At 45.9% G+C, this 12,094-nt stretch overlaps 1 protein-coding gene across 1 annotated transcript in view; it reads right to left on the bottom strand.

Annotated features, from left to right (window-relative positions):
* The window catches only part of ARHGEF38 (Rho guanine nucleotide exchange factor 38), a 181,762-nt gene that overhangs the window by 104,186 nt on the left and 65,482 nt on the right, over positions 1-12,094 (bottom strand). Inside the window, exons 3-4 of the mRNA XM_073571813.1 lie at positions 7,790-7,913; positions 615-762 (exon numbers count right to left, since the gene is read on the bottom strand). Coding sequence (XP_073427914.1) covers positions 615-762; positions 7,790-7,913 — 272 coding nt within the window. The remainder of the gene's footprint in view (positions 1-614; positions 763-7,789; positions 7,914-12,094) is intronic.

Below are 12,094 nucleotides of genomic sequence, written 5' to 3'. Positions count from 1 at the left end.
ATAGGAAAATAATGAAAGACTCATCACTCACCTCAGTTGTTCTAGCACCACAGCTCTCTTGTGGTTTTGTTTAATGTGCTTGAATGATGATATCTATGATTACCCACATTAGCACAGCAGCCAATCACTGGTCCCAGCCATGTACCGATATGAATCATTGCATCAGCACAGTAAGCAAAGACCATAAGGTAGCGCTAGGTTTCTTTCATTTTAGTAACTATCTTTTATTATAAAATTAATAGTTTGCCATAATAAACACTAAGCTGAGTACCATGGGGCTGCATTCACACCACGTGGTGCTACGATATAGCACAATATTACAGAGATGTTTCTTTACTAAAAGCAATGTTTCTTGGTAAGCATATCTTTAGAGCATAGCATGTCAATATTTCAGGTATTACATTTCACTTAATACACATAATAGAAAATGTAAGTTTTTAAATAAAATATAGTTTCTTTGATCTGTGTTCTCTTCTCAGAAATATTACTCTTTTCAGTTTTAAATAGGATTTGATGTAGCCCAGAAGTTATTGTCCTTTGCTACCAGTCATATAAACCAAAGCCTAAAATGTTCAGGAACAAAACTACAAAAATATATTTGAAGTTAGTCTTACTTTAATGATTTTGTATACTGTCTTAAATGCTCCTTCATTTCGGGGTCTTTCTCGTAGGACTCCAGTAGAGAGTGGGCTTCATCGTGGTGATAGCAGTAGATCTTATACACCTCTTCTAGTGGACATTTAATCTCCAGAAATAATTCACCTGCAGACAAGAATCAGCACTTCTATGAATTCAATACGCACTGTTATCATTATGGGAACATACGATATATATAGTATTGTCTCCTAGCTAAATGTATATCTTTTTGTGTAAGCAACCTGTCAATCACCCAATGAATGAGCAAAACGCATTTAACGACTGCCAGTTGGTAAAAGTTTACCATTTGGCAATTGCATCCTGTTGGTCCATGTAAACTGACCCTAAGGGTATGTTCACACTTTGTCTTTTTGCTCCGATTTCAGAAATCTCATTCACTTTGCTGGTACTGAAAAACTCTGTACTTTTTCAGCAGCAAAATCCTGAAGGAAAAAACAGTGTGTCAATGAGCCCAAAAAGGGGCACCTCCAGTACTTCCCAATTTTATGGCTTCTTCTAGCTGCAGACTCACAGGTGTCTGATAGATATGTATGGATAACCCTTCATTGCTAGTCTATATTCTAGTTTAAAGGGAGTTGGTCCCTTAACCTATTTATTTCAATATATGTTTTTGGGACATGACTTTGTTGAGCTTACTAATATATATAAGTGTATGCAGTCCCCGACTTATAAATGTCACAATATGACTGACGAGTGACCTGGGACCAGGGGACACCTTTCCTGGTCATAACACTAGGGGGCGCCTTAACTCGCCCTGTTCCCCAGGATACTTCAGATGACGAAGATGCCGAGGCCTCTGCCCTTGCCCTATCTCCTACAACAGCCCTACATCTGTCCCCTTCCCCCACCTGGGGAAGAGAGATGCTACTGTGTACCGCAGTACACCAATCCGACAGACGGGGGACAAAGACAAGGGTACAAAGAAAACTCCACACACACAAAATATACACTCATATATAACAGAGGTATTCACCAGGGTGTGTAGGGAGGGTGAAGAAAGTAAGACGGGAAAGGATGAGGAATTTCCAAGTGTACAAACCAAGCAACAGTCTCAAATAAACTCCTCCAGCTCTCCAAACACCAGCTTCTCCCACTCCAGATCTATATAGGAAATGCTAACTCAGACAAGGACCTGGTAAACAAGCCTAGCTTTTATAAGGGAGAAGAGTGGCTAACCGAAAACAGCTGAAGGCAGGAATTTCCTACATGGCCGATTAGCCCCTGTTCTGATTAAAGAAACAAACTTGTTTAATATACTGGAGAAGAGCTTATTCTCAGCGGCGGAAGAGGTGTGGTCTTCTGGTTCCGCTCTGTTTTGGTAACCCCGTCACAACAAACATCTGGAGGATTTCCCCACAACAGAGGATACCTCCCCCCAGATTTAGTACTAAATATTTAATGCAAGGCTATGCATATTGCTAAACTATTTGGCCTCAACAAAGGTTTATTCTTTTGTCCAGTAACCCGTACTGATACCTTTGACATCGAAATTGACCTTACTCGTTTTTTTTAGACCCTTACGGTGGAAATATGTTTTCATCAAAATTGAAAAGGAGGTTGAATCATCTTCTACTGAAGAGGTATTGGGTGATGTTATTCCTTTTCAGGGTAAGACTGGGCCTTAAAGTTAAGCGTAAACAACATATATTGATTTGGTCTCCAGGGAGGTTATGGCCGAGAGCCAGAGGAAACATCTCTCTGTGATACCAAGCCTTACAAAAATAGAGATATTAAACGTAATAAAAATGACACCTCTATAATATATAAACTGTCCAATAAAGGCGAGGCACTGGTCATACAAGATTGGTCCAGTTATGTTGATAAAATATCCCGACAATTAGCGGATGAAGAGGTCTATATGCGTCTGGACGGGGCTCCAAAATTTGGGATTTGTTATTATTAAAGGGGAGTTCTGATAGCAAGAAGTTAACACCTATCTACCTATTCACAGGATAGGCACATGTTCAATTGCTGATCCATTCGTTTTCTATGGCACTGCATGAGAAATCCGAATGCTGAAGTCAGCTGCCTCCAGAAGTCCTATGCAGAATGAATGGAACGGAGGCCGAGCATGTGCTCTGCCATTCCATTACAATTACCGGAAATACCCCTTTAAATATGGAACGCAAAAACGTGAATGTTGTGACAGAATCACTGGCAGGGTGGTAGAAGGGAGATATGTGTCACTAAAGGCGTCAGTGATATGAAACCAGAGCATTTTTCGCCAGCACACTACCTGTTATGAGGGTTACGCTGCATAAAAGGGCTGGTTTTATGTGGACCTTCATAGAGAGAAAGGGTTCATAGAGGAGTGGGTGGGCGAAGGTCCACTTTATCTCCCCTGGTAGACCTGCCAGGACCTGCGTGAGGTCATGATCATGTGATCAATCACATGATGGCAAAATCACAGGCTTAAGCCCCCTTCACACATAGCGAGATCGCTAGTGGTATCGCTAAAGCTAGCGATCTCGCTACATGTGACACTTACCTCCGATCCGGCTCCCCGCTGGATATCGCTGATTGCACGAGAATGGGATGGTCCATTTCTCGTCGTCGGCTTCCTGCTGGCTCCGACGAACGACTCCATGTACGCGGGCGGAAGATGTCACCCTCGCTGCATGTGACAGGTAAGTATCGACCACCGACCGCTGCTGCATCGCTGCTGAGATCTGCCTGTTTGGCAGCTCTCTAGCGACCATTTAGAGATGCACCAGCGATCCTGACCGGGTCGTATCGTTGTCGGGATCGCTGGTGCATCGCTAAATGTAACAGGACCTTTAGTTTTAAATAACTGAGCTCTACAGGTAGTCTGGGTTCAGCTAGTCTGAAGAGAGGAGTCTCCAGAGGCTTTGTGGCTCATCGAGCACAGATTGAACCTGTTCAGCTACAGAGGGGGTGCTGTCCGCAACATACGGACTGTGCTGCAGCATTGTTGTTTTTCCTTTTGCTGTTCTGTTCCTGTTTTAGCCAGGAAGGCTGAGTTTTTGTTCCCATGGGTTGATTTATGCTGCCTGATAATAAACCAACAAGGACTTAAGGAGACGGTGTTCCCATTTTTCCTACCTCTCTGTGCCGCCACGTTAGTGAACTACCACAATGTGAATATTACCTGTATAATGCATTACCTGTATGAATATCTGTAAATGTTTCCAGCACAATGCCTTATGTTTGGCTGGAGTCACACACAGCGACTCACCAGTGATCCTGACAACGATATCAATGTGTCAGGATCGCTGGTGAATCGCTATGTGATCGCTGGTGAGTTGTCAAACAGACAGCTTTACCAGCGATCAGCACAGCGACGCCGAGCGTCCGGCGTCGCTGTGCACGTTAGTAACCAGCGCGCTGATGCAGGGAGCTGGTAACTAACGTACACATCGGGTATCTAAGGGACGCACGTCCTTTGGATACCCGATGTGTACATTAGTTACCAGCAGATCGCTGGTCTTCCGCCTGTCACACGCAGCGATGCGTGGTGGCCAGCGGGAGACCAGCGACCAAAAAAAAGTCCTGGCCTTTCCTGCAGCGATCAGCGATACCGGCAGGGGGGCCGGTCGCTGATCGCTGTTACACACAGCAATCTCGCTGGTGAGATCAATGTTGTGTCACAAAACTTGTGACTCAGCAGCAATCTCGCTAGCGAGATCGCTATGTGTGATGGGGCCTTTAGAGTACCATTGTTCTAGAATTATTCTGCAATCAAATTGCTTTAATAATAATAGTAATAATGATAATTAGATTAATACATATGAGATAGATAATCTCTTCACAGAAGGTATCAGAACTCCGTGTTAGTGAAATGCAAATTTATAACTCGGTGGAATACAGTCAATTTTCTTTACAATTAAAGACGTCTATATACAGTAGAGAACACAGGATCCACCAATCACAGGAGATGTCACAGATGACCCTGCTCACCTCCCTTTACAATGGCCTAGACCCTCATCAGAGTATGCTCATTACATACAACTAAGTAGGGTCTATTGGTGCTAATGCCCATGTGGCTTCCCTGAGAGAACAAAAAGTAGAGTTAGGCATAATGGCCTCTGGGAAAATTGCAAGATTTCTAAATTCTTTAAATAAAGATCTTGATATGAAAAATAAAATAATATTAAAAAATGAAAAATACATTTAAAGACGTTGTACTAGAGAAACAAATGGAGGTCAATGGAGGTCTGGCCTCTGGGACATGCACCGATTAGCAGAATGGGGCACTTTTATCCCTGTTTGAATCGAACTGCAGTGCACATGTTTAACTACTGATACATTCATTCCCGCTGCCGAGTGCTGCACTCAACTTTTTCCAGAAGCATGCACCCACCTTCAAGCAACATCTACAAAGACTGCTACAAGTACTGATAGGGCTACAGGCCCACGGTCTGAAGTTGAAACCCTGAAAATGTCATTTGTTTCAGACAGAAATCGAATATCTAGGGCACGTGGTGTCTTCGGGTGGTGTCAGCCGGCTTGAAGCAAAGTGGAAGCTATAAGGAACTGACCTCTGCCACGGACTTTTCGAGAGCTGCAAGCCTTCCTGGGAATAACAGGATATTATCGCAGGTGAATGCTAACTTCTGGCATTATATTTGTTACTTAAACACTGTTTACCTACCATCCTTTACTTTGTTTTATAGACTGGTTAGTAAATATTCATATTATAGTATCTAATCTTTTTACGTGTCTGCTAATCATTGCTTTACCCCTCGTCCTGCGGCTGTCCTTCATACACGTTTCATAGTGACATGACTTTTTGAAACATAATCAATAGGGTTCATTCAGACAACGGTGAAACTTGTACAAGTTTTATCTGTAAGGGGGGAGAGGGTGGATGAAACTCACAACATTGAAGACTTCGGTTCTAAGCAGGAGTTGTGCCAGAGGGTGCCATATCTGCTGGTGATAGCAGCCTTGTTCAGAAGAAAAAAGGAGATTCCATCGCCACAATCCAGTCCGGTAATAATTTATTGGAGCAGTTTAAAAAAGTATAAAAAGATCACGAAGCCTGCCATGTTTCTGGTGTGCACTGGTCCTATGAGTAAGGGTGTCTGTGAACACCCGAAACGCGTCAGGCTTTGGGGTCTTTTTAAACTTTTAAAACTGCTCCAATAAAGAATAGTTTTATTACCAGATTGGATTGTGCCAATGGAATTTCCTTTTATCTTCTGAAGTTTTATCTGTGTTTTTCACCGATAGAACTTGTACTCATTATACCCCATGGACCTGTTCCTATGTCTGCATATTTTTTGTTGACCAAGTGGTCTGCACAAAAACACGGACTCATGTCTGATGTTGATCTTAGATCAAACTTGCTATATGGGTCCTTGAAAAAAATATCGGACAACACTTGAAAGCCATCCATGTGCTGTCCAATTTTCATGTTTGATAACAGAAGCTTGAGAAACCATCTTGTATGCCAAAAAAACAGATGAAATTCAAAGGGAAAATCTGACCCACGGACCAAACACTGATGGAAATCAGATCTTAAACATTGATAAAGATCAGTCTGTTTTTAACTTATGAATAAAATCATGGACATTTGAAAGAGGCCTTACGTTTTATTCTCAGCGACTGCTCTTCTCAAAATTGCAGTTGGTGGAATAGCATGTAACCAGACTAACTGAAAAACAATGCCCATGGGTAACATGTTTTTCAGTGGGAGGACAGGTCTGGTCACACGCTCTTTCACCAGCAGCCATTTGGAGAACAGTAAAACAGCGCAGTCTGTTTGGAAGACTCAACTAACAAACACATGAGGAGAAATGTAATACTGTGTTGCGAAGTTTCTGTGCGTTTGTTTAGAATCCAAATTTGCATGTAAGTTAGAACAGGCCCGGAAAAACAATTACTCACCACAGTGCTGACCGCTCCGGACGAAACCAGCCAAATGCAACACTCGCAACTCCTTAACTTAGGTGCATAGGTGATATATGTGTGTGGCTATAATACTCCTTTATTGAGTAGAAAGGATTGACTGTTACCACCATAATTGGCCTAGTGTCACCAAGTGACCCACAGCGTTTTCATTTTTCGGATCTGAGGTTGGGTTTGGGTATTGGCTTATTTTTTGGCCCTGAGCTGACATTTTTACTGATACCATTTTGGAATATATACAATGTTTTGATTGCCTCTTTTTGTATTTTCTTGCAATGTTTCAGCGGTCAAAAAAACATAATTCTGGCATCTTGATTTTTTCTCCTGTTTTGCTGTTTACCAATCATATTAATTTATTTTATATTTTGATAGATCGGACATTTCTGAACACAGCAATGCCAAATACGTGTTTTGTTTTTTTCAGTGGGGCAAATGGGGGGTGATTTGAACTTTTGTGCTTTTTAAATTATTTAATTTTTTAAAAAACTTTTTATTTTCACTTTTTCCCGGTTTGTGCCCCATCGGCACAAACCGGGATTCATATGTAAGCACCCTTACACAGACCGACGCAAACTGTACTGGGATCAACAATCTTTAATATGATCACTGGGTCCCTGTACAATGTACATATTGTCGGCAGCACATCCTCTTTTTACATGGCTTGATATGCTGGTGATAAAGATCATTTTGGGGCCAGATAAAAGATGTGATGGCAGTTTGTTTGCTACCACTTGACACAATGCTCCAAGTCATGCAATGAGTAAGTGGAGAATCTCACTAACAATGGCCCTGGTAAAAAAAAGAGAAACAGAAAATGAGCAATTTTACTAACTTATCATTTCTGAGGCACCGCAGCAACATGAGTCTACAGATGGAGACAAGCTACTATTCCACTTACTGTAATACCATTACTCCTAGGAGAGATCTATTCCTCTACATAAGCTAATGTTTCCTTAAAGGACATTGGCACTAATATAAATTGTTGATTTTTTGCAATGTCTTATAAATGCTTTGCTCAAGAATATATTCTCCCACGGTAAAAGGAGAATTTTTCTTTCCAAGCATCCATGTGAAAAGCCCTCATTATTATACATGAAGTTGTGACGTTAATGGCATTGAGTACTAGGGTTACGCTATGCTTCCATAGGGTGTCTCACACCGCAGAGGTCCTTTGTGTAGTGAAAGCTACGAGCTGACACCAGATCAGGTCGCATGGAATAGATACCTACTGCATATTCAAGGAAAGAAAAAGTGTATATACCTATCACTTGTAGCTCTGGCTCCACATCTGTTGTGGCTTCTTCCAACAGGGACACCATTTTGGTCGATATCTGGCAGACGGACTCAATGTTACTGAATAGCGCATCCACATCAAAGCGTTCTGGCTGGTGAAAGAAAGTTCATAAAAGGCTTATTAATAGTAGATAACACATTGTGCTCACATTGTATGTCACTTGTAGCCAGTTTAACACCTGTAAGGCATATGGTTAATAAAGGGCTGATCTAATAGTATTGAGATACAGAACTGAGACAACTAAAAATAGGTCACATTTCTCCAAGCTCAACCATTGTGTGGAGCAACTATAATTCATTGGGGGTAGGACGAATCATGAAGAAGCTGAAAGTTGGAAGTATTCAGATATTAATCAGCGTAATCCAATGTCAATTGGAAGTATAAAAACAAAATAACCTATCGAGGTGTAGGGAAGGTGACCTGACGGACGGACGGACTAGTCAGAGTGAAGAAAGATAGGTTTGCACAGTGTAGGTAGGAGTCAGTGATTACAGTGGGGAAACAACTAGGAAAGTGTAGTGGGCGTGCAGTACCTTGGGATGACCATTAGATGGCAGGGTGGAGTGTGAGCAAAGGACTTTACAGCAGCTTAGGGCTTTAGAAACCATTGGTCATGGGGGGCGTGGTGACAGTTAGAGTGACAGTTTCAAGGAACCGGGGGAGTTATAAATACTGAGGGAGGGTTCCAGAAAGTTCCAGTCCCCAGGGGGAGCTCAAGTGACAGGAGGACTACGACAGTCTGTGCACTCTGAGGAGAATCCGACCAAGGGGACTGAGGAGAGGAAACGTCAGGGGGGTGGTCCTGACAGGAAAGGACCGCAGCAGAGACGAGGCTCTGGGTGAAGGACACCGTATGTAACACGACGACTGAGCAGTAGAAGCGCTGTTGGTTTACGGGCCTAAGGCGGCCACAGTGACGGACCTGTCAGGAGCGTCGACAGTAAAGGAAGGGACGGTGTGTGCAGACACGTCCCTAGTGTACGGTGTGAAAAGCGGCTCTGGAAACGGAGGGCCGCGAGGTGTGCCGTCAGTCGGACGGCAAGTGAAGAAATAAACTTGGACATGTTGCACCCAGAATCTGCCTCCAATTGTCTCTGTATGTCTCTGCGCGGTATAACGAGGGATCACCCCCCTAGTCCGGCCCTCACACCCCTACATTTGGCGTAGTCGGCAGGATCGCCGCCGCTAATACCCCATCTTCTGCGGCAGACCTGCCTCAAAGAATGGAAAAGGACTTGGACTACTCTGTTTGGATTATAATTACCTGTGGATTACAAATGACCTACCTGTGGAATACAAATGGGAAGCGCTGTGGCGGATCTGTGTGGCCAGCAGTGGATCCGGGGCGGTACCAGGTACTGTGCAGTATGTCGGTGTTGCTTCAGCGCAGAGGAGAGGTCCGGGTGTTTGCAGTCGTGTTGAATGGACTGGGACCCCCTCCAACGTATCCGAAAAGGAAGCAGTATGTGCCTGGAGATCGACGCTTCCATATATTGGACCCTGACAGGAGGGTGGAGAGGCCTGCCGACACCTCACCTCACAGAGGGAGTGGCACAGAAGAAAAACTTGGCTGCGGCTGTCTGATGCCATTCGAGTGCTGCCCAACGGACGGTATGAGACTCTGCAGGTGTCGGGGCATCGGCCGCCTAGAGTGGCAGTGGCGGCAGGGGATGGAGCTGTGCCAGAAGTCGCCCTCAGAGCCACGGGAGAGCAGCAGGATGCTGAGCTGGGGAGCGGAGCCTGAGCGGAGTCAGCGAAAACGGCCGCCACCAATACCAGCAGAGGACTTCTCAGCGGAGCCCCCGAGTTTAGGGGAAAAACCCGCGGGACAGTGGAGCGAGGGACGGAGGCTGCGGGTGAAGCCACGTATTGATGTGATGGAGGCCGCAGCGCCGGGGAAGGTGAGAGTACCCCCGGCACCACCAGTGCCTCCGCCAGCGGCCCTCATCATTCCGCCGCAGCACGCTGCCCCCTGCGCACCGGAAGGCCTGGGTACATCGGGCCCAGTGGTGTATGCAGAGTTGTGCGAGGCCCCTGCTCAAGTCCCTGAGGTACCCCGCCTGGAGCCGCCAGTGCGGAAGTCATCCAAAGAAGACGCTGCTGCGTTCCCCCTGCTGATAGCAGCTGCGTCGTTGGAACCAGCCGTTACTCCGGCTCCATTGGAAGTAGTGGATGCGGCCTGTCCTGAGGCCGCGGTTATGCCGCTGCTGAAGTCGACTGCGGCCGACTTAGTGGGCCTTGTGATTCCAGCCTCCAAGGACCCGGTTGTCCCCATTTGCCACCTGGCCCCAGCGGCTGTTGAGCCGCAGGAATCATCGGCCGCCTCTGATCCACGTCCTTCCTCGGTTAAGTCCCGCCCACCGGACTCCAGGGCTCATGCCGGACCCTCTGTTTGGGTCGCAGGAGTTATAGAGAAGAAGAGGGCCAGGGGGCAGGAAGTCTGGAACCTGCTCCATGAGAGGGGAGAGGCTGGCATGGCGGCTGCACGACCCCCTGGACGGCTCGTTTATACTATCTTGCAGAAAGGGACACTTCTTGCATCCTGGGAGCTCCACGGTTGTGGGGTCCCATACTACTGACCACCGAAAGGAGGATTGAACTGTCAGGAGTTCGTTGCACCGTTGTGCAGGTCAAAAGGACAGTTCGCGGTCAGCTTTTAAAAAAAAAAAAGAAATGTTTATCTGTGATTTTTATGTCTGTTTTTCTATGTTCCTCTTACAGGATAGTTTGTGTTTACTTGTTAGACTGACAGAGCGGGGATACTTAGAAGAGAGGGAGTGTCCATGTCCAAGGAAGGGGGGAGAAAGAAGACATGCAATGTTATGTTGTTATATGTTGGTTTTAAAATGAGCAAAAGAAAACGGAAAAAAAAAAAAAAATTATAAAAAATGGGGTACTTGTGCTATTATAAAGTTGTATGATGTATAATATGCAAAGTAAAATGCAACAGGTTCCGGGTAAGGGAAGGTCTGCAGGACCAAAGGAAAGTGTGAGATCCGGTAGGGATCTAAGAGTTGAGGTCTGGGAGACCAGGACGCCGACCATGACATGTAATTGAAAGAAGGAAAATGAGTTGGAAGACGTGAGAAAGACTGCCGTCCTAGGTCAGGTCCCCAACACCACGGACACCCCTGAAGAAGGAAAGGCGGGCGCCGGCAATGATCTGGTAGGTGAGTGGCCTCGATCATGGCGTACCGGATAGTGAAAGGTAACAGTAGGGGAGAGTAGGGGAAAGATACACGCCGTAGAGAGAATACGGGTGTACCTTGCCCAATTTGAAAGACGTTGTCATGTGGCGTGCGCGCTGGTGAGTAGCAGTAGGCTGCTCAGAGCATAGTGCTCCCAGTATGGTTCGGCCCCCGCAGATAGTGGGTTTGGCTCAACTTCTGGTCCGACAACAGAATGTAGGTGTAGATTCAGAACGACGAAGGCAGGGATGACGATTGTCGAGGACGACAATGGACAAAGGAAGGGGGAGTGTAGGGAAGGTGACCTGACGGACGGACGGACTAGTCAGTGTGAAGAAAGATAGGTTTGCACAGTGTAGGTAGGAGTCAGTGATTACAGTGGGGAAACAACTAGGAAAGTGTAGTGGACGTGCAGTACCTTGGGATGACCATTAGATGGCAGGGTGGAGTGTGAGCAAAGGACTTTACAGCAGCTTAGGGCTTTAGAAACCGTTGGTCATGGGGGGCGTGGTGACAGTTAGAGTGACAGTTTCAAGGAACCGGGGGAGTTATAAATACTGAGGGAGGGTTCCAGAAAGTTCCAGTCCCCAGGGGGAGCTCAAGTGACAGGAGGACTACGACAGTCTGTGCACACTCTGAGGAGAATCCGACCAAGGGGACTGAGGAGAGGAAACGTCAGGGGGGTGGTCCTGACAGGAAAGGACCGCAGCAGAGACGAGGCTCTGGGTGAAGGACACCGTATGTAACACGACGACTGAGCAGTAGAAGCGCTGTTGGTTTACGGGCCTAAGGCGGCCACAGTGACGGACCTGTCAGGAGCGTCGACAGTAAAGGAAGGGACGGTGTGTGCAGACACGTCTCTAGTGTACGGTGTGAGAAGCGGCTCTGGAAACGGAGGGCCGCGAGGTGTGCCGTCAGTCGGACGGCAAGTGAAGAAATAAACTTGGACCTGTTGCACCCAGAATCTGCCTCCAATTGTCTCTGTATGTCTCTGCGCGGTATAACGAGGGATCACCCCCCTAGTCCGGCCCTCACACCCCTACAGAGGGTGAATAGTGGGATGGTAATCTGGAGAAAAGTGCCA

Source organism: Dendrobates tinctorius, unplaced genomic scaffold, assembly GCF_039654945.1.
Source record: "Dendrobates tinctorius isolate UK_male_01 unplaced genomic scaffold, ASM3965494v1 ptg000030l, whole genome shotgun sequence".
NCBI lineage: Eukaryota > Metazoa > Chordata > Amphibia > Anura > Dendrobatidae > Dendrobates > Dendrobates tinctorius.
The sequence above is the reverse complement of the archived record's forward strand: the minus strand, read 5'-3'. Positions and strand labels throughout refer to the sequence as shown.